This window comes from Bos indicus, chromosome 12, assembly GCF_029378745.1.
Source record: "Bos indicus isolate NIAB-ARS_2022 breed Sahiwal x Tharparkar chromosome 12, NIAB-ARS_B.indTharparkar_mat_pri_1.0, whole genome shotgun sequence".
Classification (NCBI taxonomy): domain Eukaryota; kingdom Metazoa; phylum Chordata; class Mammalia; order Artiodactyla; family Bovidae; genus Bos; species Bos indicus.
Window position 1 is genome coordinate 21,334,505 of NC_091771.1, and position 26,764 is coordinate 21,361,268.

The window sequence follows — 26,764 nt, forward strand, 5'->3', positions numbered from 1 at the left end:
TCTATCTGTATCTAAATATGATTGAAAGAAGTGGTTTTATTACTTTCTTTTCCCAGTATGGCACCTTTATAGTCTCCCAGTTCACATAGTCTCCCACCCCTCACATAGTCTCTCAGTTGTGAATTCTTTATTACCTACTGAAATGGCAGCCCACTCCAGTATTCTTGCCTGGAGAATCCCATGGATGGAGAGGAACCTGGCAGGCTACAGTCCATGGGGTTGCAAGAGTCAGACACAACTTAGCGAATAAACCACCACCACTATTTCCAGCTACCCATGCCAAGAATATTTTTTAAAGAAAAAAAGTTTTTAAAGGCAAAACAAAAACTGTCTTGTCTCATGTACCCACAAGAAAAGTAGGTTGTAGGTTTAATAGATTTTTTTAATGAATATTTCAGACCTGTAAAATACTGCAGAGCTTCACACACTTTAATAATTTCCAGGATGATTTCCAAAGTCATATTCTAGACAAAATTACGCGATAGGGGCCAGTGTGATGATCAGTGCTTTCAGAATATTTGTGTATTTAATTATACACAATGTATATAGACTCCACAATGTACCCTAGACTCCAGAACTATGATATGAATAAGTGAAAGTGTGTCTGCTAAATCTGTCAATGGGTACAATGAAAAAGTTACTTTCCACACCACTGTATATGAAATACAGATAACTAATGAGAACCTACCGTATAGCACAGGGAACTCTACTCAGTACTCTACAATGACCTATATGGGAAAAAAATCTTAAAAAGAGTGGATTTATGTATAGGTATAGCTGATTGACTTTGCTGGACAGCAGAAAACATTGTAAAACAAGTATAGTAAACAACATTGTAAAACAACTATAGTAAAAAAAAATTTTTAAGTTACATCCATTAAACCACAGCAAGAAGCTGTGCATATTTCTAGAGTCAAATTATGCCCTTATGATTTACCATTCATCTGCTGATTCTTACCCTCTTTCTAACCCTAATTACCCACCCTAATTAAGGCCGCCCTTGGCTTTAGAGAAGCATCAGTTCCAGTAGTCTACTGCTGTGTGCTCACTTGGATCACACATGACTATTACAAGACACTTAGAAGGGAAGTTAAGGGTTGATATACTTGGTATCATGTAAAGAATGATCAAGTTGATAGATTCATACATAGTTACTGAGACACATGAATTTTCTAACAGTTCTGAAGACATGCAGGTCTGATCAATAGTTTCTCTGTTTTCTTGGTTCAGCAAGGTATCGATGTGCCATTTTAGTTTTACTTTCATTAAAGACCAGATATTACGGTCAGGAGTCTACCACTTAGCTATAACCACTCTGTTCTTCATAACAGCAGATACAATAAATCAGACTATCTACTAAGCTCCAGACATATGTTCAACACTGGGATTGTTATAATTAATACAAAAAAAAAGTTGAAGTCTAGGTTCCTGTCTCAAAGAGCTTACAGTCTTAATAAGAAATTGTATTAGTTTTTTCAATTAAACATTTCTGGCACTGGGCTAACCACTATATATAAAAAATACCATCATGAGAAATAAAGACCAGACATAGTTCCTGCTTTCCAGAAGTTTATACATTTGAAACTATTAGAAAATAATTCAATGAGACACTAAAATGATTATTTGGTACACAATTCCTCTCCTTGCTCAGTTACTTAATTCCATCAGTGTCAACATCAGCTTCAAAAAAGCATATTCAGTATACCCTAAGAAATGTCAGAAATCATGGTTTTATAAAATAACAGTTTATTTTAAATGAGTCTGTATATTAGTTTTCTATCACCAAAAACAAATGACCACAAACTTAGTTAAAACAACAAAAATGTATTATAGTTCCATCAGTCAGAAGTCTAAAATGGATTTCAGTTCAGTTCAGTCTCTCAGTCGTGTCCGACTCTTTGCGACCCCATGAACTGCAGCATGCCAGGCCTCCCTGTCCATCACCAACTCCCAGAGTTCACTCAAAAATCACGTCCATCGAGTTGGTGATGCCATCCAGCCACCTCATCCTCTGTCGTCCCCTTTTCCTCCTGCCCCCAATCCCTCCCAGCATCAGAGTCTTTTCCAATGAGTCAACTCTTGGCATGAGGTGGCCAAAGTACTGGAGTTTCAGCTTTAGCATCATTCCTTCCAAAGCACACCCAGGGCTGATCTCCTTTAGAATGGACTGGTTGGATCTCCTTGCAGTCCAAGGGACTCTCAAGAGTCTTCTCCAACACCACAGTTCAAAATTTAATGAGGCTAAAATCAAGGTGTTGGCAGGGCTGCATTCCTTTGGCAGGCTTTTGGGGTGAAAGCTTTTCCAGCGTCTAGAGAGGCTGCCTGCATTCCTTGGCATGAGGCCCCTTCCTCCATCTTCAAAGCTGGCAGGATAGAGCTGAACCCTCTCAGCTGCCACCTCTGGTTCGCTTTCTCTTCCACCTTCAGAGACTCTTGTGCTGACACTGAGCCCATCAGAATAATCCAAGATAACCTCCCTATTTAAGGTTAGCTGGTTAGGAATCTTAATTCCACCTGCAATGTTAATTTCCCTTTGCCAGGTAAAAATATATTCACATCTTTGGGTGTGCTTGGGGTGGGGAGAGTCACGTTACTATGCCGACCACATACATAATCTGAAAGATTTCTTAATAGGAATGTTAAAGTAAAAATAAGAATTTCTACATTCAAAAGTTAGTCCCACTGTCTAAATGAGAGAAAAACTAATAAAGCCTTGGGATTACTGAAAACCCTTACAATAAATGAATATTTATGACTTGTTCCCAAAGAGACACTATAACACATACAAACATCATTTAAGAAAAAGTTCAACGATCACAGTTGAATATTTTGACTGTTGGTTGATATTCCTTGATCTTCATCACCAATACAAATTTTGTCATCCGATGGAATAAAAATACTCTCCAAACCTTCATTTAATTCTGAATATTTCTGCATGCCTATCCCCTCTGTTTCTTCTAAGTTTCCAGCATCTTTAGAAGAACTAGAAACCTCTTCTCTTTTTTCTGCCTCATTGAAAGTAGCTAGTTTTTCCAGAGATTCTACTACTTCATTTCTCAATTCATCTTCAGATTCTTCAAAATTTCTGAAAAAATAAACAGTAAAAATATACCTTGTGGTATCAAAACACTGATGAAGACGTTAAAACGTGTCTCTTCTTAAGCCCCACTCCCCAACTGAGCAATATTAAAGTTGCTTTTTCACCCAGGTAATAAACTGTTTATCAGTTTGGTTTTTCTTAGGATGATTAACATCCAGTGTTGGGAGAATCAATATTTTGTTAAGCTGGAACTGTGTTCTACAACCTTTATGATATTTATTAATATCTATTAAACTCTTACGTTTAAAAGAAGAGGCAGGAAGAGAAAAAAGATAACGAAATGTCTGCCATATATTGAGCACTTCCTATATGCCAGTCACTGCCCTAAAGCACTTCACATGTACTGTGTTTCATCTAATAATAATACTTGAGGTAGACATTATCATCATCAATTTACAAAGAAGCTGGGCTCAAAGAGATTTTGAAAAGGTGCCCAGGGTCTCACAGCTACTACCCAGAGACCCACCCATTCTGAAAGGGTAGAAATTGGGACACGACTGAGCAACTCACATGCGTGTGCGCGCGCGCGCGCGCACACACACACACACACACACACACACACACACACTGGTCTCAGCTGGGTCTTTGAGGCCGTCTTTGATGCCTCGACAGCAGCATTTTAACTTTTTACCATTTTTACTATATTCTGTGCTTCATGTAGGCCTCTGTGAATGATCTACTTACGTATCATCGTCATCAGATCTTGGATCTGGTGGTTCTGCATCTATTTCAATGTCAGAGGCCACTTCCACCTTCCCCTTATCTTCTTTCAGTGGTCCGACTGTTAAATAAATGACAGAGATTAAAGCATCCCAGGCTGTACACCTCGTGAGGGGCATGCACCTAGAGTTCTATATTGAAATCAGCCACAATGGTAAAACCTTTGAATAATTCCATTAAAGCAGAGAATAAGATAACAATGGACAGCAACTATTCCACGTTGTACTGAAAGTAGTAGGCAACACAACAAGAGAAGAAAAAGGAAGTGAATGGAATAATGATCAGAGATGAAGAGACAAACTAACCCCACTTTCGGGGTAGAAGCTTTGTATAGAAAATTTAAGGAGATCTTGTAAAAATGTAAGACTTGCCAACATTTATGCTCAGTCATGTCTTTGCAGCCCCATGGACTGTAGCCCATCCAGCTCCTCTGCCCACAGAATTTTCCAGGCAAGAATACTGGAGTGGGTTGCCATTGCCTGCTCCAGGGCATCTCTCCGACCCAGGGATCAAACCCCTGTCTACTGCATCTCCTGCATGGGCAGGCAGATTCTTCACCACGAGCGCCACCTGGGAAGCCTGCTAACATTATTGGACCACGCTTCACTGTTTTTTTGTTTTGTTTTGTTTTGTTTTACTTTGTATTGGTTTTGCCATACATCAACATGAATCTGCCACAGGTATACACGTGTTCCCATCCTGAACCCCCCTCCCTCCTCCCTCCCCATACCATCCCTCTGGTTCATCCCACTGCACCAGCCCCAAGGATCCTGTATCCTGCATCAAACCTGGACTGGCGATTCGTTTCATATATGATATACATGTTTCAATGCCATTCTCCCAGATCATCCCACCCTCTCCCTCTCCCACAGAGTCCAAAAGACTGTTCTATACATCTGTGTCTCTTTTGCTGTCTCATTACAGGGTTGTCGTTACCGTCTTTCTAAATTCCATATATATGCGTTAGTATACTGTATTGGTGTTTTTCTTTCTGGCTTACTTCACTCTGTATAATAGGCTCCAGTTTCATCCACCTCATTAGAACTGATTCAAATGTATTCTTTTTAATGGCTGAGTAATACTCCATTGTGTATATGTACCACAGCTTTCTTATCCATTCAAATGCTGATGGACATCTAGGTTGCTTCCATGTCCTGGCTATTATAAACAGTGCTGCCATGAACATTGGGGTACACGTGTCTCTTTCCCTTCTGGTTTCCTCGGTGTGTATGCCCAGCAGTGGGATTGCTGGGTCATAAGGCAGTTCTATTTCCAGTTTTTTTTTTTTTTTTACACACAGCCTCGGGGACACGGGTGCACATGTTTATACAGTTAGATAAGTTCAATCCTCGGTTGTTTGTGAGGGATAAAAGAGGGAGTGGGAAAAACATAAATAAAGAGTATGATGACATAACAAAGGTGAGAAGAAATAATTACAAGTCAACCTTCTGGTCAAAGAACAGGGGGGGAAAATAAGCATCGTGACTATATTTTTTCATAGGTTTTATGGTAGTTTTCAGATTTTTCAGAATTCTGTTGTCTTGCTTAAATTTCCTATATAAACGGCATCTTTACAAGGAGCCCAACTACATGCAGTAATAAGAAATGAGAGCATATGGTTTGTGAACAAAGTTGGAACTCTTTTTTTTTTCTTTTTAGTAGGGGATAGAATCTCACTGATGTTGGGTTTTTACTACATCTATCACAATACCAGGCAAAGAGATGGGAGAACAGTTAGTGCATAAAAATACCTAGAAGCATAAACTATTAGACTGGAGGAATGTTTCAAGATACTATAGGATAGTAAATGCCATACCCCTAGCTTCCAACCCCCACAACAGGCAATAAACCTTTGGACATTAATAAATTTACTGCAGACAAGAAGTGGTCTGCACTGAGCCCACACTGTCTAGAACAGGGAAACTCTGAACACAGGTTTCCTGGTTTCAGAGTCCACTTCTTTTCTACCATTTCCTCTCATTCCATTGGTCTTTTAAGAAATGCATGGTTTAGACAAACGTACTATACTTAAATTGAGTATCATGTGTGTTTTCTCCCTCTCTTCCTCTTTTTTTTTTTTTTTCTGTGTTCTGACAAGCTGCTTCTGAAGCATGTAAACCTCCTGGATCTTTTTTTTTTTTTTTTTTGAACCTGGACTGGCATCTCGTTTCATACATGACATTTCACATGTTTCAATGCCATTCTCCCAAATCTTCCCACCCTCTCCCTCTCCCACAGAGTCCATAAGCCTGTTCTATACATCAGTGTCTCTTTTGCTGTCTCGTATACAGGGTTATCGTTACCATCTTTCTAAATTCCATATATATGCGTTAGTATACTGTATTGGTGTTTTTCCTTCTGGCTTACTTCACTCTGTATAATAGGCTCCAGTTTCATCCACCTCATTAGAACTGATTCAAATGTATTCTTTTTAATGGCTGAGTAATACTCCATTGTGTATATGTACCACAGCTTTCTTATCCATTCAAATGCTGATGGACATCTAGGTTGCTTCCATGTCCTGGCTATTATAAACAGTGCTGCCATGAACATTGGGGTACACGTGTCTCTTTCCCTTCTGGTTTCCTCGGTGTGTATGCCCAGCAGTGGGATTGCTGGGTCGTAAGGCAGTTCTATTTCCAGTTTTTTAAGGAATCTCCACACTGTTCTCCATAGTGGCTATACTAGTTTGCATTCCCACCAACAGTGTAAGAAGGTTCCCTTTTCTCCACACCCTGTCCAGCATTTATTGCTTGTAGACTTTTGGATTGCAGCCATTCTGACTGGCGTGAAATGATACCTCATTGTGGTTTTGATTTGCATTTCTCTGATAATGAGTGATGTTGAACATCTTTTCATGTGTTTGTTAGCCATCTGTATATCTTCTTTGGAGAAATGTCTATTTAGTTCTTTGGCCCATTTTTTGATTGGGTTGTTTATTTTTCTGGAATTGAGCTGCAGGAGTTGCTTGTATATTTTTGAGATTAGTTGTATACACAGTATTCAGCTTATTGTTACAGTAAATCACTGATGTCTGCAGGGAAAACCCAAAGCACATACCCACAACTTTATCTTTTTTTTGGCGAGGGTGGAGGTGAAGGGGTGAATTCATTGTTGTTATTTAAAGTGTACTTTTGTTCCTCTTGGGGAAAAGATCAGACTGAAGATAGTAAAATATTTCATTTCTTTACAGGAACAAGCATCCCCTCAACAGCTCTAAGATTTCAATGATTATAAGGTACACTTATTTTATACACCAATAACAAAGAAAATGTTCCCAATAAAATGGCACAATGTTTTCTTAGCCCTTAAAATTTATATTTTATAAATATAAATTACTATAAGTAATTTTAGTCTTTTAGTCTTTCTTAAGCACACATCTGGAGAAGAGAATGGCAACCCACTCCAGTATTCTTGCCTGGAGAATCCCACGCACAGAGGAGCCTGGCAGGCTATAGTCCTTGGGGGCGACAAAGAGTCGGACATGAGTGAGCAACTAACACTATACTACTACTATATAAACACACACTTTTAACCTTATGTCACTCTGATATATTCATAAAAATGAAAATATAAGGTGAAATTAAAAGCAGAGATATTTTTGTAAACTTTTACATGACAACCCATGTATACGCTCACAAGTTGAAATTTCACCACACAGTAATTAAATATTTACCTATTTTTAATGAACACTGCTGCTAAGTCACCCCAGTCGTGTCCGACTCTGTTCGACCCCATAGACGGCAGCCCACCAGGCTCCCCCGTCCCTGAGATTCTCCAGGCAAGAACACTGGAGTGGGTTGCCATTTCCTTCTCCAATGCATGAAAGTGAAAAGTGAAAGTGAAGTCACTCAGTCATGTCTGACTCTTAGCGACCCCATGGACTGCAGCCTACCAGGCTCCTCCGTCCATGGATTTTCCAGGCAAGAGTACTGGAGTGGGTTACCATTGCCTTCTCCGTTTAATGAACACAGTTCATCCCAAATCATAGCTCGTATCACTTCCTAAAGTGCATTAAATAAATGAAGTAGATTCATATATCTCATTTATGAGTTAGTCTGGCTACTAAAACAGAATATTCTTCTTGGTATGGGAATCTGATAGTTTTATTTTTACTTTCCTGTCTCAAGAAGGCAGTTTTAGGAGGCTCTTATTTTTGTTTAACAGGATAGAAGAAAGAATGAAAGGCTAACTACAGAAATGTAAATCAGCTGTTATCAAGATGTGCAACTATAATGTTACCAAGGCAACTGTGTAGCCTGAAAACTGACGCAAGAAAAACAGAGGTTACCTTCCCACCAAGGATGCCCTTGGAGTGGCTAAACTATACACAAAATTACTGACCTGAATTAATTATGCACATGTTAAAAAAAAATGCTTATCCTCCTTAAAACAGTGTAGTTTTTACTAGTAAGATTCATTTAAAAGAATTTTATAAAGTCTTAACTATTTTAAATTTTCAAAATTAGGACATGGAGACATAGAGAACAGACTTGTGGTCCCAGTGGGGGAAGGAGAGGGAGGGATAAATTGAGAGAGAAGCACTGAAACATATATATTATCATATGTACAACAGCTAATGGGAAGTTGCTGCTTAGCACAGGGAGCTCAACCTGGTGCTCGGGGTCAACCTAGACGGGTGGGATGGGTTGGGGGGTGGCAGGGAGGTTCAAGAAGGAGGGGATATATGTATCCTTTTATGTTGTGGTACAGCAGAAATCAACACAACCTTGTAAAGTAATTATCCTCCAATTAAAAACAAATTAAGTAAATTAGGACTAATTAAACATGTACTTGATAATCTTTCACTTTTAAATGGAATTTAGAACAAGATGCATCAAAGGAGTTTATTTTCAAGAAACTGGATGTTTAAGCTAAAGATATGACAGAGGATATATGAATCGCAGTTAAATGTATGACAACGTATCCTTAAATGCCTTTATAAATTGTGTCTATTACACATGTAATCAAAGTTATTAGAATTTACACATGCAGACAGTCTTCATAAAGAGTCTACAGAACCGTAAGAATAATTTTTAATGTTGTAATTTCCTTATCCAGCTTGATAGCAATACGGCCATTGGCAAACCCATGCCTTTACATAAAGTGATAGTAAAAACTATGCTGTGGCTGTATTCTCATTCACAGAGACATGGTCACCTACTATGTTCTGGACATGGTAGCAGGCACCACGGATAGAGAGTCGGAGTGGGGTGGTGATCAAGACAAAGCCCTCAGAAGCTTACAGCCTAGCAAGGAAGAAAGCTATTAAACAGAAAATTAACGTTAACTTGATTTTTATGATCAGAGAATTAGTGTCTTGTGGGATACGAAGCAGGGAACCCAAACTCAGATGAATACAAAGGAGACATGCCCCGATGTTTTCTCAAGCACTTAAACCAGTAGTTACCTAAGACTTCCCTGGTGGTCCAGTGGTTAAGACTCTGTGCTCCCAATGCAGGGAACCCGGATCCAATCCCTCGTCAGGGAACTAGATCCTGCAAGATGGAACTAAAACCCAGCCAGACAAAAGAAAAAAAAAAAAAGATTTTAAACTATTAAAAAAAATAAAACAGTGGTTGCCTGTCAGTGGTGCACAGGCAGTAGTTTAGCTGAGATCCAGCAATCAATAAAAATTCAAATAAAATCACTACTACATCTTCTTATGGCCTGAATTTACATAATAAATATAATAAGGAAAAGTATTTCATGCACTTAACCAATATTTGAGTGTGCATGAATTTCAGTGTGACACCGAATGAATGTGAAACTGTCAGAGGTAGCTAACAGAGAAGTCAGACAGTAGACAAATTTGAGGAGTTACAGAAAGCTTAGTAGAATTTTTTGGATTATAGGGAAGCATGTCAATCAAGTTACAGGCTCTTGAACTCATTTATCCAAATTATTAACTTATTAAGAATCTTCTATATTCCAGACACTTTTGCCAGCTCTGGCAAAAGTCTGGCAGTACAGGGAAAAGTATGGAGGAAAGGGTAACTGCTGATAAAACATCGCTACAGAAGTGAGCAGGAGTTCCATCATAGAGGAATCTTAAGGGAGAATTACTTTGGCAAAGGGAGGAAGGCTTGCATTCTAAACGGAAGAATAGTTGAAGAGAAGTGCCAGGGGCTCTGACGTTCGTTGGGAGGGGCCATTTGGTCTTAAAGGCGCTTAGAGTCTGCAGAATCTGGGTTTTATCTGGAGAGTGAGGGAGAATCTTTTGCAGGATTTACAGCAGAGAAAAGACTTGGTCCTTTTTAGTATCAATATTATCTGGAAGGGGTGCAGTGTGCATGTGCATGCTTAGTCACTCAGTTGTGGTGGACTCTTTATGACCCCATGCATGAATCATAGTCCACCAGGCTCCTCTGTCCATGAGATTTTTTCAGGTAAGAAAACTGGAGTGAGTTGCCATTTCCTTCTCCAGGGGATCTTCCTGACCCAGGGATACAACTCATGTCTGCTGCGTCTCCTGCATTGCAGGAGAATCCTTTACTGCTAAGTCACCAGAGAAATCCCAGGTGCAGAGGGATAGCTACAGAAATATGACCAGAGATAGGAAGTCAAGCTTGCTACTGGGACAGGAAAGATGAGGTGAGGCCAACCACAGAGTTAGAGGCTGAAAGACCAATGAGAAGTCCAGCCAGGGACTTCCCTGGTGGCCCAGTGGCTAAGCCTTCTGTGGTCCCAATGCAGGTGGCCCAGGTTTGATCCCAGCTCAGGGAACTAAATCCCACGTGCTGCAACTAAGAGCTTGCATGCTGTAGCTAAAGATCCTGCATGGCAAAATCAAGACCTGGTGCAGCCAAATAAAAAAACAAATATTAAAAGAAAAAGCACGGTTGTAGTGGGAGGGGGCGCCTACACCCTTAACAAGTTACAAAAGAAAATATCCACGCTTTGCTTTGAACGCCACCCTGAGAGGCAAGTTCCTATCTTGCGTCCCACTTGTTGGATCAATTACTCATATGTGCCTAATGTAAAGCTGTCCATGCAAAAATACAGTAAGTTCACGAATAAATTCATGTGGCATGCAAGATCATATGAAGAGTTTTCTATGATTCTTTCAAAGAATCGCAGGAGCAAATGCAAGACAAATCATCGCCACCAGCATGTCGCCATCACAGTGTCCTGAAAGATGGGCACCTCCATCCTCCCTGGTCTGGGACCCCAGCTTTTGGCCTCCAGTCTAATCCAGGCCAGCCCAAAGCTTCCTCCCAACCCCCCAGCCTCCAGCCCCATCTTACAGACAATCCCTTTATCCCAGGATAGAAGGGGAGGAAGCTGACCAGCAATCAGACTGCAGCCTGTGATTTGAAGTTACTAGAAAGAAAGGAAGACAGAGAACCATTTTTTTCTCTCTCCCCACCCCCTCCACCCAAGCCTTGAGTTTTAAGTGTGGCAGCTGAGATAAGTCATAATATCGAAGGACTCCAACTACTCATGGACCCTGGCCCCTTCTACTGCTCCTAGATTTTAGTTATATTGTCTTTCTCAGCCTCTCAGGTGGGTGGATCTGCAAATCCTTCCCACCTGAAATGTTCCTTCGACAATAAAATGACGTCCATTCTTTAAGACTCACCTTTCACAGAGATTCCCCTTTTCCTGCACTTCACACACTGGCAGACTCACTCTTCAGAAACAGCCAGCTATGCCTCTTGCATTATTCTCAATATACTTTCCTGTTGTTCTTTCACTTTTTAAGTACTCATCAGCCTCCATTACTCTCAGGTTGGTACCCAGGCTCCCCTGCCCCCTCAGCCTCGCATCTCTGAAGCCCCAAAGCCCCGCCTGGGCAGGTGTTCTTTGTTTGATACCTGCCTGTCCCAGATGGCTTTTCTCCTGGCAGTTCACACCAGATCCTCACTGGGATGCAAATTCCCTCAACCTTTAGAAAACAACAACTTCTGAAGCCAACACAAGCACAATCTTGCTAAAAGTTAGAGGCAGAAAAAAAATCCCCAAAGCCAAAAAAACTATATTAAGATGTATTTTATTGCCCACTGCATGGTAATTTGAGTCTGCTGAATAGCTGTCAGATTAAATGGACTCTGTCAAGTAGAGCTAAGCCCTAGCTCATCATCTACAAAGCCACCTGCCCTTCCTACCTAATTTTCATCACTCATCAACTGATCCCGTTACAGAAAATGATTCCACTTTTTTCAGAAGTTCAAGTCTTTCATTAATGCATCTGGAACAGGCTTGGACAAAGTAAATCAGCTTCTGAAAAGGCTTTGACACCCTTTCAATTCTCTCTCCAGGCTATTCTTATCCCCGTCCTGCATTTACATGTCTGACAAAATTCTGCAGGGGGTTGGGGATGTACTTAAAAGTAAGCTACATACCACATTGTCCATCGTTGGCAGAAAGCGAGCTGCTGGTTAGCTGTGCTGCTGCCAAAACACTCAGCAAAGTTCCCGGTGCTTCTCGCTGCCACCGTCTCCTGTTTTCTGGTCCGCCTTCAATCTCAATCACTCGGCCATCTGAAAAGGAGACTGGATTAGTGACAATAAAAATGCTTCTTCAGTGGAGCTTTTAAAATCACAGAATGCAAGAACCTTGGAGATAACCTAATCCCACCCATTTTATGAGTAAAGAAGCTAAGAAAAGTTCAGTGACAATATGATTGTCACAGAGCTATTGGGCAGGAGAGTCTTTTTTTGCTTTGGAAACTGGCTATTTTGGTATGTTGACATTTCTCTTCTATTGTTTATTTTAAATTCAGTTTCCCTTCTTATTGTTCCACTGGTTTAGGATGGATTAAATTGTATTATGTTTGCAAGCCCTTTTCTGTAAATTTAATGATATATTTTGTAAGAGTATAAATATGGGTCCATTCAAACACTTTTAATTACTAACTTCAGTAATATACTTACAGACTTCAACTTATAAGATGGACATAAATTTTAGCTCTCCCTCAGCCCCACGAGGGCTTCCCAGGTGATGCTAGAGATAAAGAACCTGCCTGCAATGTAGGAGATGTAAGCAAGCTTGATTCCTGGGTCAGGAAGATCCCCTGGAGGAGACAAAGGCAATCCACTCCAGTATTCTTGCCTAGAGAATCCCATAGATAGAGGAGCCTAGCAGGCTACAGTCCATAGGATCACAAAGAGTCAGACACCACTGAAGTGACTTAGCACACACGGCCCCACGTTATCAAGAACATACGAAATTAGCAATAAAAATCTCCACCACCTGTAAGATCACACCCAGGTATTGCAGGGACTCTCTGATGAGGAAAGACTATGCCAGAAGCTCAGATGTAAACAAAAGAATTTAGGTTGAAAATACCATCATATTCTAAACAGTCCCAACACTGAAATAGTACATTGGCTTACAAAGCAATTTAATGCGTATCTTTGCACTAACTCTCTAAATCTTGTGGGATAGCTAATATTTCAATTTTGATGTTACTGATGAAAAAAATGACCCTCCAAGACATTGCAAGAGAGTTATTGGGCTAGCACAGGAAAGCAAATGAAGCCACCTGCCCCTCCTTGCGAGAGAGGTGGGAGCCTGGATCTTTCCTCCCTTACATTCTCACAGCTACAGTGGTCAATTGTCTAGAATAATTAGTAGGCAAGTCTCTGCAGGGGTAGGAAGTGGAAGCGTTGGTTGCTTAGTCGTGTCTGGCTCTTTGCAGTCCCATGGACTGTAGCCCGCCAGGCTCCTCTGTCTGTGGGATTCTCCAGGCAAGAATACTGGAGTGGGTTGCTATTTCCTTCTCCAGGGGATCTTCCCGACCCCAGGATTAGACCTGGGTCTCCTGCATTGCAGGCAGATTCTTTACCATCTGAGCCACAAGCCTAATCTAAAACAGTATCTTTTGACAAGTATTTGATACAAATCTATAGGGGCTGAGGGTCGGACACGACTGAGCAACTTCACTTTCACTTTTCACTTTCCTGCATTGGAAAAGGAAATGGCAACCTACTCCAGTGTTCTTGCCTGGAGAATCCCAGGGACAGGGGAGCCTGGTGGGCTGCTGTCTGTGGGGTCGCAGAGTCAGACACGACTGAAGCAACTTAGCAGCAGCAGCAGCAGCACAGAGACTGTAGGGCTTCCCTGGTGGCTCAGATGGTAAAGCGTCTGCCCGCAAAGCGGGAGACCCGGGTTCAATCCCTGGGTTGGGAAGATCCCCTGGAGAAGGAAATGGCAACCCACTCCAGTATTCTTGCCTGGAGAATCGCATGGACAGAGGACCCTGGTAGGCTACAAGTCCATGGGGTTGCAAAGAGTTGGACACAACTGAGCAACTTTTCTTTCATTCTTATAGGGACTATACTGAAAAGTGAGAACTATCAGGTCAGAGTGAGCACTGGCATTTGGGGTGAACACAGCTGTGTCTGGGGCCTCTCTCTCCTCTTGCTGATGATTTAAGCCACTGATGTCAGCCTCACCCTCAGGCATGGTGGAGCAGGTGGAGCAGGTGGAGGTGACGTCGGCCGAGGCCATCATTTGCAGCAGAGTCTGAGGAGCTCCTGGGGCCCACTGTCTCCTGTACTGTGCAGCAGTGGCATCCGGAATGCACAACTCTGGGCATAAGGAAATAACTCGTTCATCTCAAAGCAGCAAAGTGTGACTAATAGCACCAAATGGTTCTTAGGAAACCTGGAATCCATCAGCTGGCACATTCAAAAACAGAAGTCACCACCATCCTTCTAATACAGATTATTATAGACTGAATGTTTACACGCCCTCCCTCCCTCCCCTCCCCACCCCCCCACCAATTCAAATCTCCAAACCTCATGCCCAAGGTGATGATACTAGGAGGAGGGACTGCGGGGAGGTGATTAGGTCATGAGGGTGAAGCCTCATGAATATGAGTAACGCTCTTATGAAAGACACCCCAGAGAGCTCCCTCATCTTTTCCATTAAGGGTTGTTGTTCAGTTGGTGAGTCCTGTCAGCAACCCCATGGACTGCAGCAAACCAGGCTTCCCTGTCCTTCACTATCTCCTGGAGTTTGCTCAAATTCATGCCCACTGAGTTGGTGATGCCATCCAACCACCTCATCCTCTGTCATCCCCTTCTCTTCCCGTCTTCAATCTTTCCCAGCATCAGGGTCTTTTCCAATGAATCAGCTCTTCGCATCAGGTGGTCAAAGTATAGGAGCTTCAGCTTCTGCGTCAGTCCTTCCAATGAATATTCAGGACTGATTTCCTTTAGGATTGACTGGTTTGTGAGGACACAGCAAAAAGATGGAATTAGGCCCTCACCAGACCCTGAATCTACCAGCATCATGATCTTGGACTTTCCAGCCTCCAGAAATGTGTGAAATATTGAACAAATATTGTTAATAAGCCATCAAGTTTATGGTATTTGTTACTTCAGGCCACTGAACTTTTAAGTTCTGAAGTTATAAACAGGTTTAAAATTGTTTCATTTTTATTATTAACATTTGATTAATGCTAAAGAAATATTAACAGCACTGAATGAACAAATTCTTGAGGCATTATGTGAACCTTAGTAGTGTTCATGGAAATGCAACTATTCCATTACCTTACTTTATTTTTTGGCCACACTGTGGCATTCGGGACCTTAGTTCCCCAACTAGGGGTTGAACCTGTGCTCCCTGCAGTAGAAGCCCATATTCTTAACCACTGGACCAGCAGCCAAGTCCCCTACCTTAATTTCAAAAGTAACATGGTTTTTAGAAAACTTGTTGCTATGTTTCATTATAGGAAATTTGGAGATCAGATAAAGAAGAAAACCAAAATTTCCACAATCCCACTGTCCAGAAGACGATTACAGTTGCAAATTTTCCTTCCTGCATTTTGTTTTTGCTTCGTTTTGAAACAAAAAAAATAGGCCAAATACTATACCCTTTTATAATTTATTCTTTCTAATTAGTAACATATCCTATCTGAATTATTAAATATTGCTCTATACCACTATTTTAAAGCAAACTGGGTATCCTGATTTATGAATACATTTTAACTTAATTCTTTTTTGGTGGATTTTTAGATTGCTAGAATTTTTTACTATGATAAACAACACTATAATGAACTCATTTTTTACATTTATGACTATTTTCCCTAGGTAAAATATTGAAAATTACAATTCTAGGGGCTAGTAATATTTGCTTTACCAAAGCCTTTCATTGTTAAAGTTGAATCTATTACTAATTTATTCTGTGATTTTTTTTCCTATGTATTTTGAAGAGCAAATTCTTCCCTATTTGAAAGATACTCACATTTTCTTTCACTTTATTTTCTAACATACAGCTTCACTTGTCACATATAAACCCTTTGATTTTAGCTTGTATCATTATCTAGAGTCTGATTTCACAATTTTCCCAAATTGTTAACCAATTAGTTCTAGAGCATTTATTTAATTCTTTTTATTTAATTCCCATTGACATGATGTGACTTTTAGCATATGCTAAATTATGATACATACTAGAGTTTGTTTCTAAACTTTGTCTTTTTTCACTAATTTTTTTAAAATTTTGCTGCTAGTATCATATTGTTTTAATCACTGTAATTTATATAATATAGTTTGATATTTGGAAGACAAGTACCACTCACTGCTCTTCTTTTCTAGATTTTTTTGGCTAGTTAAGAATCTCCAAGGGACTTCCCTGGTGGTTCAGTGGTTAAGAATCTGCCTTCCAATGCAAGGGACAGGGGTATGAGCCCTGTTCGAGGAATTAAGATCCCATATGCCATGAGGCAACTAAGCCCTCAAGCTGCAACTACTCAGCTCAGGCACTACATCTAAGATCCGACACAGCCATAAATAAATAAATATTTTTTTAAAGGATCTCCAAGATTCTGCAATCTGCCAAGATCTCTTTACACCAGAAAAAACTCCTACTGTGCTTTTGACTGAAATTACCAAAAATCCACATATTTATTTGGAATGAATATTTCTAATATATAACAGTATTGGTGGTGTTGTTCAGTTGTCCAGTTGTGTCCAACTCTTCTCTACATTCATTCAGTCTTTAACTACCTCAGTAAAGTTTTATAGTTTCCTTCATTTGCTCTGCATGATTCTTGTGGAGCTTATTCCCAAGTTATAAGTACACACACATATACACTCACACACATATTTGCTATTGATACTGTCAATGAGATCTAAAGACCAACTGGGGAATATATTTGCAATAGGTATTTCAGGCAAAGGTTCTATTTAAATGAGTCTTATAAATTTAAAAAATGACATATTCAGTAGAAAAATAGATAAAGGATATGAGCACATAATTCACAAGAGAAAGACAGAGGTCAATAAACATATGGGAAATTGTTCAGCCTGCATAATAATCACAGCAACCCAGTTTAAATTGAGACCATTTTCAGTATCAAACTAATGATTAGTACTGGGGTTCAAAAAGCAGGTTCTGTGCCTCCTTTCACTGGTTCATGACAGTTCTATGATTGTGAAGGCAGACCAGGTGTCACTCATCTCTGAGGTCCCTTCCACCTAGCACAGTCTGGCACAACCTGGGGATTCTCTGTAAGAAGCCTGCTGAATTGAATACAGATTTTTCCAGGTGGAAGAGAGGCAAAGTGTATTATTCTAGGAAGAGGAAACTGAGCTGAGTCAGGCTGTGTAAATGCTCACATAGCTGCAAGAGAAGATGCGGTTCCAACAGGCTGTGTGGATCCATCATCAGTGCAAAAAGAGAAGGGGGGTGATCGAGCAGGATCAGGCCATGCAGCATAACATGTGTTACTTTGTGCCATGAACTGTATCCTATGAGCATTATCAAAACAAAATTTGAGCAGGGAACTCTACTCATATTTCATTTTGATAATGCCTCATTTCCACCTGGAAAAAAAAAATCTTTATTCGATTCAGCACAGGGAACTCTGCTCAGTGCTCTGTGGTGACCTAAATGGTAAGGAAATCCAAAAAAGAGGGGATATACGTGTAGATAGAGCTGATTCGCCTTGCTGCACAGTAGAAACGAACACACCATTGTAATGCAACAATACTCCAACAAAAATTAATTTTAAAAATTTGAGTAGGATAATAATATGACAAGATGACTATAGCAATATTTACAGAATGAAAGGGAAAGACTAGAGAAAAGAGGATGCATAGGAGAATAAGGCAGCTCTCCTATGAGTGAGGGGAAGGGAAAGGGAAAATTAGGGAAAGAGCATCTATTAAACTAAGCACCTAATATGTCCATTTTCACATTAGTCTTTGCAATAAGTCTGTGTGGCAAGCATTAGTATCCTCATTCCTAAGGGGAAACTGAGGTTCAGAGATTTTTTTTTTGGCCACACAGCATAATGAGATCTTAGTTCCCCTACTAGGGATAGAACCCTGTAACCCCTGCATTGGGAGTGTGGAGTCTTAACCACTAGCCTACCAGGGAAGTGCCTGAGATTCAGAGATTTGAAGTAACATGTGAAAGGCTGCACAATCAAAAAGCAGCAATACTAGCTGGGATTGGAACTCTGTCTCCAAAGCCCATGCACTTCCTACAACATACACGGCTGAGACAGGACAGGGCAGAGAGAATGAAGGAGGAGGGAGACTCAGGACATCTCAGAGTAGAAACCACCCCAGGCACGACAGCAGGACCGTCAGCCTGGTGAGGGCGTCACCCAAAATAAAGACTCCCTGGGAAGAAAGCACTCAGAAGATTGATCGTACACGCACTGAGTTTGAGATGACAATAGGACTCGTCCATGGAGCCATCCAGGAGATCCTGAGAAAGGCAGATGAGTGTGGAGCTGCTGGTGGAGGAGTGGAAGCTGAGGGAGCAGCTGAAACTGCCCCGGGAGCAGTGCGGAGCAGAGAGGAGGCGGGTTTCTGGGGCTGTGATCTCTGTGGCGGGTGGAGTCAGGCCAGATTCCCCCCAGCTCAGGGAGGGGTGGGGGGCAGGGGACAGTCAGGTCACTGGAGATGAGTGAGGAGAGCATACGAGATGGGTTGTCAATAAAACAGTACCTTCTCATCTGCAGCCTTCAAGGGACACATACCTGCTTCTGGGCAACAGAGTGTTTCAAATGCTTGGTCTGTATAATCTTCCTGCCCCTTCATACATTTATATTCCATGAACTTCATGCCATCCTCAGAGGTCAAAGTTTCATTCAGTATATCCACTGCCTAAAGCAATTCCACAGTGTTTCATGAGAAATAAGCCACATTTTGGGAGGAAAAGTTTAAAAATTATTCTGTATTCCCAGGAGTAGCATTTACCAAGACATGCAATGAGTATTCAGTATATGTTTATCACATGAATCAATAGGCTTTGAAAGCTGGAACTATGTTGGAACAAGGCAGAAACAGGAATGTGTCTGTCCATTTCTTCTCTTTGTCAACCGTGACGAGCACTGATCATGTGGCAACTAATTTGATGCAGACGTCCTGCCTTCTATCTTATCCCCCTACTGTTCCATGCTGCTGCTGCTGCTGCTAAGTCGCTTCAGTCGTGTCCAACTCTGTGCGACCCCATAGACGGCAGCCCACCAGGCTCCCCCATCCCTGGGGTTCTCCAGGCAAGAATACTGGAGTGGGTTGCCATTTCCTTCTCCAATGCATGAAAGTGAAAAGTGAAAGTGAAGTTGCTCAGTCGTGTCCGACTCTTAGCGACCCCATGGACTGCAGCCTACCGGGCTCCTCCATCCATGGGATTTTCCAGGCAAGAGTACTGGAGTGGGGTGCCATGCTACGGGACTCTAAAGATGAGTTCATCCACGTCCTGCTTTAAGCTTTAACATTGCCAGTCAGGTCCCTAAAACTGCTCCTAACATTCCATTATTAATATTAAAATGATCACTCTGTTTCAAGCATATCAAAGCAAAGAAGAACACAGGATGAACAAATTGGTACATAAAACTTCTGGGACTCCATTCTTTTTTCTAGAAGGCCAACTTTGAAAATGTTAGTCACTCAGTCATGTCTGACTCTTTGCAATCCCATGGACAATAGCCTGCGAGGCTCCTCTGACCATGGGATTCTCCAGGCAAGAATACTGGACTGGGTTGCCACATCTCCTCCAGGCGATCTTCCCGACCCAGGGATCGAACCCTGGTTTCCTGCATTTCAAGTGGGTTCTTTACCGTCTGAGCCATCAGGGAAGCCAACTTTAGCACCTCATTTCACAGAAGCACTGGAGGGACCAGTCCTCAGCTTCCAACTCAGACCCTGGGTCCCCAGAGCTAACCCCTCTGGTACTCACAGCTCTGGGATACTTAGAGCCTAGCGGTTAGAGATGAGTGCTAACTACCAATACTCCACTTGCCGGGAGCCAGCACAGGAGTCCCCACCTATGACAAGGTCATGCAGGAGAGCTCTGATGGGCAAGGCGAGTCAGAGCTCGAGGGGTGCCCCCCTGGATCTGCCTGAGCGTGTACCCCAAAACCAGAATCTGTCTGTTTTACTATTTTATGACTTTACCAACTCCCCTGACATTAACAGGGGGCTATCCCCGACCACCTTTCTCTGAAGAAAATCAACTTCGAGCTCTAGTTAATAAGTCTCCTGGGCATAATGGGAATGTTTCAATTCAAACCCCTCTGATGACTTTCTAGCTTGCCTGACAGGTTTGTTCAGATTCCTGCAGCTACGCATGTGATTGTTCACAGCCCCCCAACCACGAGAGGCACGGGAAGCTTAAGATATTCTAACAATGCAGAGCTTCTCAGAGAGTTAAAATTGTTCGAATAGAACTAGTAGAGGATTTCTTTGTTGAGCTAATGCTTGCTGCCAAGTTTCCATATCCCTTACCTACTATGTCCCTGGGAGTGTATTGATCAATATAGTTGGTATATAGAAATGTAAGTAGTAGCTTTAATGTTTGTAACCTTGGACCCTTGAGTTAATTCTTTTCTTGTTATAGCCTACCACACTTTTGCCCTATAGGAATGCAACTTTATCTAATGCTTTCGGAGAGTGGCGCCAGACTTTAGAATAATCACCTGTAGAGAAAAATAAGTTTTCTGAAATAAGGGTCATAAAATGTTAACAGGTCTCCTGGCCAGAAGATGATGTAAATCACCTAAAGCTTTTGCATATGATAAGTTTGCAGAAAGAAAGCCTGGCTTTGATAAGGATCAAGGACTGCTGACCTTGCATGACTCTACCCCCACCCATTATCCTCTATGCACAACTTAAGGTATAAAAACTATTTTGGAAAATAAAGTGTGGGCCTTGCTCATCAGGCTTGGTCTCCCCGTGTCGTTCTTTCTTGCTTCCTTTTCTCTCCTTTTCTTCTCTATTTTTTCAGGCCAAAGTAATTGGAGCACGGGGGTCCTCTGAGACTACTTATTTGCCTGGGCTTCTAAGACCCACTCTAGCAGGCGCCCAAGGTGGGGCACCTTCAGCTATTCGAGAGGGCGCCTGCAGCCTCCATAGTCAGAGCAAGTTCGGTGCCGTGAACTTTATTAGTCTCCCACGTAAACCAGTCAGGTCAAGCCTCTGTCTCTTTCTCCTTTTATCTATCCTTTAATCGCCAACGCCGTCCTCCCGAGGGAATCCCTGGTCCAACCGGGGCTGGACCCCAGTATCCACTGAAGTCTTTATGTAGCAAAATGCTGGTAAAATCTCAAAACTTACTGGAGCACAGAAGATTTTTAGGGCAGTGAAAATACTCTGTATGATTCTAAATACTCTGTATGATTCTATAATTTTATTCTAAAATAAAATAAATTATGTATTTGTATTTTGTTTTTAAAACTTTTTATTTCATATTAGAGTATAGTTGATTAACAATGTTCTGTTAGTTTCAAATGCATAGCAAAGTGATTCAGTTATACATATAAATGTATCTATTCTTTTTCAATTTCTAACTAGGTTCTTACAGAATATTGAGCAGGGTTCCCTATGCTATACAGCAGGCTCTTGTTGGTTATTCAACTTAAATATACATGCTCATTTATTTTAGGTGAGTTTATTAGTTTTTGACTATATATTAATATTATGTCTTCTATTTTAATCTGGCTATAATTTAAAAGTTACTGTTAGAAGGAAAATACCTTTTTTATAATAGCAAAGTAAAATGGAATAATCCATTTATATGAATAATCTCAATTTTAAAAAGAACAGAAGGTTAAGTATTTTGGAAGACTTGTCTGAACACTACAGATCCTTCTAGGAAGCTTTTAGTAAATTTTCCCTACCCTCTATGGGAAAATTTCATGAAATGTGCTACTAAGACACTTATTCTCTCATCTCTACTAATAGAAATTTAACTTAATGGCATACCTCTTCCTCTTGGAGGGTGTTTTCATCAGAAATACATTCATTTAAATTAATTTCAAATTTTAGCCCTCTCTAGAAGAAAGCAAGAAAAAAATCTTAGTTTTATAATCTAATGAAAATCTTAAAATTACAACTCCCAATTTGACACTACAGATACTTAAAACCATTAGTCTAACATCACAAAATAAGGCAATTCCATAAAATAGTAGGGGGTGAAATCCTGTAGGCAACTGGATTACAAGGTGCAGAGACCCAGCCAGACTTTTAATACAAAAATTTAAGACAAAATGTTTATTACCTGAGCTTTATGTTTTTGTTCCGAACTTTTACTTTCCTTTATGTTCTGAGGTTTAATTTGTTTTAAGTCTCTCTCAATATCCTGAAACTTAGAGAAAAAATAAAATCTAGCATTTACTATTGATCAAACAATTACATTTTCACCATTGCCGAATTCACAGCAGGGTCTATTTACATTATTTGATTTCTTGAATGAATCTGATGGTTGTTTTGAGAATAAAAGCATGCATTTTGCAAAGGAAAGTTAATGATAGTCTACTAAAAGCTTGGCCACAAGGTCCATTAACTTGAAATATTAATGCATTTAACACCAGCATTGCAACTCTACGGGGTGACAATATTTATCGCTTCAGTCCCATACAACCTAATCTAACTCAAGAATGTAATTTGGGGACTTCCCTGGTGATACAGTGGATAAGAATCCGCCTGCCAATGTAGGGGCCATGGGTTCGATCCCTGGTCTGGAAAGATTCCCATGCTTTGCAGCAACTAAGCCAAAGGGCCACAACTTCTGAGACCCGTGGCCCAGAGCCTGCGCTCTGCAACAAGAGAAGCCACCTCAATGAGAAGCCCACCCACCTCAATGAAGACTAGCTCCCGTTTGCCACCACTCGAGAAAGCATGCAAGCAGCAGTGAAGACTCAATGCAACTAAAAATAAATAAATAAAAATTTTAAGAAGAGTGTAATTTTGACCATAAGATCCTTTCCTTAAGAAGCTTATGATCTTAATCAGGAAAACAAAAAAGTGCACAGCTCGTGATACTACAAAGGAAGGAGGGGAGGGTCTAAAAATTGATGGGTAATTTAGAGGAGGAAGAGAAGACTGTAAAAGTACTGACAAGAATTTCCAAAGAATGGTCAAGAGGTGAACTTTAGACCCTGAGCTTTCTTGGGGTTCAGTCCTGGGCCCTCTGCCGTTCTCTTCCTCAGTACACGGATGGTGGTGGTTTAGTCATTCAGTTGTGTCTGACTCTTGCGACCCCATGGTCGGTAGCCCACCAGGCTCCTCTGTCCATGGGATTCTCCAGCCAAGAATACCGGAGTGGGTTGCCATTTCCTTCTCCACAATACCCAGGGGTCTCATTTATTTCCAGGGATTTAAATGTGATCTTTATGCAATGCCTCTTAAACATGTCTTTAAGAGTTGTCTTGTAATTCAGCTGCCTACTTGGTACCATCCTCGCCTTAACATTCACCCCACAATCTCATATCAAGCGCCCACTGCGGACCAGACACTGCCCTGCACAATGGGATGGTGCAGAACGTGAACGTCCCTACTGACACACAGCTTACATTTTACTGGAGTAAAATAGGTAAATGAGTCAGCAAAGCAATGATGCCATTTCAGAATGTGTTAAGTGCCATAAGGAAAGGAGGTTAGAGTAATAGCCCAGAAAATGAGTAGAGGAGGACAATAACGTAGGAAAAGCCTACCTGGCATTTGATGGGAGCCCTGGGATGGTGTTGGACCCTGGCTAAGGAAGGTCTGTGGAAAGCATGTTCCAGGTGGAGGGAACAGCGGGGCAGAGACCTGAAGCAGGGATGTGGTCTCTCAGATCTTCCTGACTCAACACAGCCAAAGCGGAGCTCCTGAGGGCCCACCCCCCGATATAGAAGCTTGCTCCCTACTCTTCCACATCTTGGTAAAATGTACTATTCCTTTCAAGCCAGAAATTTATGAGTCTCCATGTGTGTTTATATATATACATATGTATATATATTCCCCTGGAGAAAGGAATAGCAACCCACTCCAGCATTCCTGCCTGGAGGATCCCCCCTGGACAGAGGAGCCTGGCGGGCTATAGTCCGTAGCGTTGCAAAGAGTTGGACACAACTAAACGACTAACACATACCTACACATAGATGTTAATTACTGCCTCGTCTGTGGACCACACCCTTTGCATGTACTTCACATCTATCAGTTTGAATTGTTATTGGTTGATTGCCCCAGAACTCTGGGAAGGGTGTTTTCCTGCCTTGCAATGTTACACACTCTGAAACAAGACTCTGACTTCTGTTATCTTACTTATATTTGTGAGGCTGGTTGTCTGATCTGACTGTGTAGTCTGATTGTCTCAATTGCATGAGAAGTGTCATATTGCTTTATTTCCCTTTGTGTGTGCATGCTAAGTCACTTCAGTTGTGTCCAACTCTTTGCGACCCTATGGACTGTAGCCCACCAGGCTCCTCTGTCCATGGGATTCTCCAGGCAAGCATACTGCAGTGGGTTGCTATGCCCGCCTCCAAGGGATCTTCCCGACCCAGGGGTCAAACTCGTGTCAAACATATTAGACCCTGAAGCCCCATTCACCCCACTGGGTAGAAAATTCAACCTTAGTCCACTTTAGAGCTCTGAGCACCACCCCTTGTGGAAGTCCCCGGGTTTTCACAAAAAGAAACACTCAGGGAGGCTGTTCAGCCTTCACTTCACTCAACATGGCTTCCTCTCACCTGCCCTCAATCAGGCCCTTGGGGCACCTCATTGAAGATGAAGGGGAAAGACCTCCCAGAGGAAAAAAGAAAAGTCCTTTGTGAGCCATTTGATCATTCAGCTCTGCACAGTTCCCTATTAATACCAAAAAGGTAAGTTTGAAGATAAACTAACTGTGAGATTTATTGAGGGGTGTGTTTGAGATTCAGATTCAAACACCATCAGACAATAGAAATTTCTTCCACCCTGGAAGCAGTTCTCAAACAGCTGCACGAACTCACCAGCTAGCTCTTGATGACAAGATGCCTGGGTCCCACCCCAGACCATTTGGGATGGAGTCCAGGCATTTTAATTTTTTTTTTTGATTGCTCTGTTTTTTGTTTTTTTGTGTGGAGCAGCACCCCACACAATGTGCCAGATCTTAGTTCCCCAACCAGGGATGGAACCCGCGCTCCTGCAGGAGTCTTAACAACTGGACCACCAGAGAGGGTCCTGACTGAGTTTTTTAAACTCTCCCCCGTGGTTCTACTGCACAAGGAGAGATGGGAACACAGGGCTGGAGCAGACTCACTGGGAAACACAGCATCGTCTAACAATAACCATCACCTGCACAGATGCTTCTTCCTCAGGTGCTTCATGGGGGATGGGCAGGTCGCTCTTCTTCACCAAGTAGGTTTTCCAGTTCATTTTTGAGTCCTCCTTCAACATAAATTATACACATTCCACAAGGTTGGTTCTGCGTCGGTTCTGAAGGCCACTTGCTGCCCCTCAGCTGCTAGACCTGAATGGGGTCTCGTGAGGACACTGGCCCAGGAGGATCCGGGGGTGTGGCTGGAGAGAACGCCCTCATGGCCTCTGTCCTCTATGGCCACCTTCCGTTTTCCCCAAGGGCTTCTTTCCTGGCCTCTCTAGAAAAGTCTGGGTCCATCTTTCCTGCATGCAGGCTTCCCATCCCAGACCTGCCTTAAAAAACAGGGCTGAGGATAACACGAGGCTCTCCACCATTAGCCAAACCACTGCTCTGGGCTTCCCAGGTGGCACGAGTGGTAAAGAACCCGCCTGCCACTGCAGGTAGAGGTGAGAGATGGGGGTTTGATCCCTGGGTCGGGAAGATCCCCTGGAGGAGGGCATGGCAACCCACTCCAGTATTCTTGCCTGGAGAATCCCATGGACAAGAGCCTGGAGAGCTACAATCCATAGGATCACAAAGAGTCAGAAATGACTGAGTGACTTTGCACGCATGCACTGCTCTGGTGATAAGCATGTCCAGCCTGCCCCTCCCACAGCACCCTGGCCTGAAGCTTTGTGTGGTTCTTTCAGATGCCCTCCTCCTTAGCTCTGCCTCTCCAAACTCCACTCTGCTTCTCAGACCCATCTTCTGAGCCCCATCTCTCTTCTTCCAGAAAATTCTTCCACCAGCTCATCCCACTCATGTTCACTCACAGGGCTTAACCAGATTCAGTTATTCCAGCACTGCTTCACACATGCGTGTCTTATCTTTCCAGCTGTTTATGGGTAGAAGTGTCTATGCTGGAAAGGGTACAGGTTTTAGAATCAGTTGCTTATTTGTGTTTTGTGTGTGTTAGTCATTCAGTCGTGTCCTGCATTGCAGGCGGATTCTTTACCGTCTGAGCCATCAGGGGGCGTTACACAGTCTGCCTTGTAATATCTAAGTGACTTGAACTTCTCTGTCATGGGAAGTAAAGAAGATGTGGATATCAAAGCTCTAGTTCAGAGCCCAGTACATACAACTGAATTGTACCTCTGCTCATTTCACCTATATTCATTTATATATATATGCCCTCAGAGATGGGGGAGAGGGAAAGATCAATTTCAGCAGTGTGGGCAGTTCTACACAATAAGTGTGTAGTTCAAGTATGTGTGAGACAGGCTGTGTCCTCAATGGGACTCGGTACCCCCTGGCCTCTCATTGGAGGAGCATTCCAGGGTCCCGACGATGTTTCTAGTGTTTAAAAATGCGTATGTTTTTCATGCAATGTGATCTCCAGACACAAGCCAGCCATCTCATCTGGAGTTCTACTGAAAAAAC

General features: G+C 41.9%; 1 protein-coding gene across 9 annotated transcripts in view; it reads right to left on the reverse strand.

Annotated features, from left to right (window-relative positions):
* Nucleotides 1-408: 408 nt before the first annotated feature.
* NEK5 (NIMA related kinase 5) overlaps nucleotides 409-26,764 on the reverse strand; it is a 65,145-nt gene continuing 38,789 nt past the window's right edge. For 4 of the 9 annotated variants that reach the window (XM_070800145.1, XM_070800143.1, XM_070800138.1 and 1 more), the window contains 8 exons: nucleotides 25,321-25,413; nucleotides 22,283-22,369; nucleotides 21,988-22,056; nucleotides 18,762-18,888; nucleotides 14,221-14,355; nucleotides 12,166-12,303; nucleotides 3,785-3,881; nucleotides 409-3,085 (listed from right to left, as the gene is read on the reverse strand). In XM_070800145.1, coding sequence (XP_070656246.1) covers nucleotides 2,815-3,085; nucleotides 3,785-3,881; nucleotides 12,166-12,303; nucleotides 14,221-14,355; nucleotides 18,762-18,888; nucleotides 21,988-22,056; nucleotides 22,283-22,369; nucleotides 25,321-25,413 — 1,017 coding nt within the window. In that variant the 3' untranslated portion in view covers nucleotides 409-2,814. The remainder of the gene's footprint in view (nucleotides 3,086-3,784; nucleotides 3,882-12,165; nucleotides 12,304-14,220; nucleotides 14,356-18,761; nucleotides 18,889-21,987; nucleotides 22,057-22,282; nucleotides 22,370-25,320; nucleotides 25,414-26,764) is intronic. The other 5 variants (XM_070800139.1, XM_070800142.1, XM_070800141.1 and 2 more) reach the window with 5 other exon arrangements.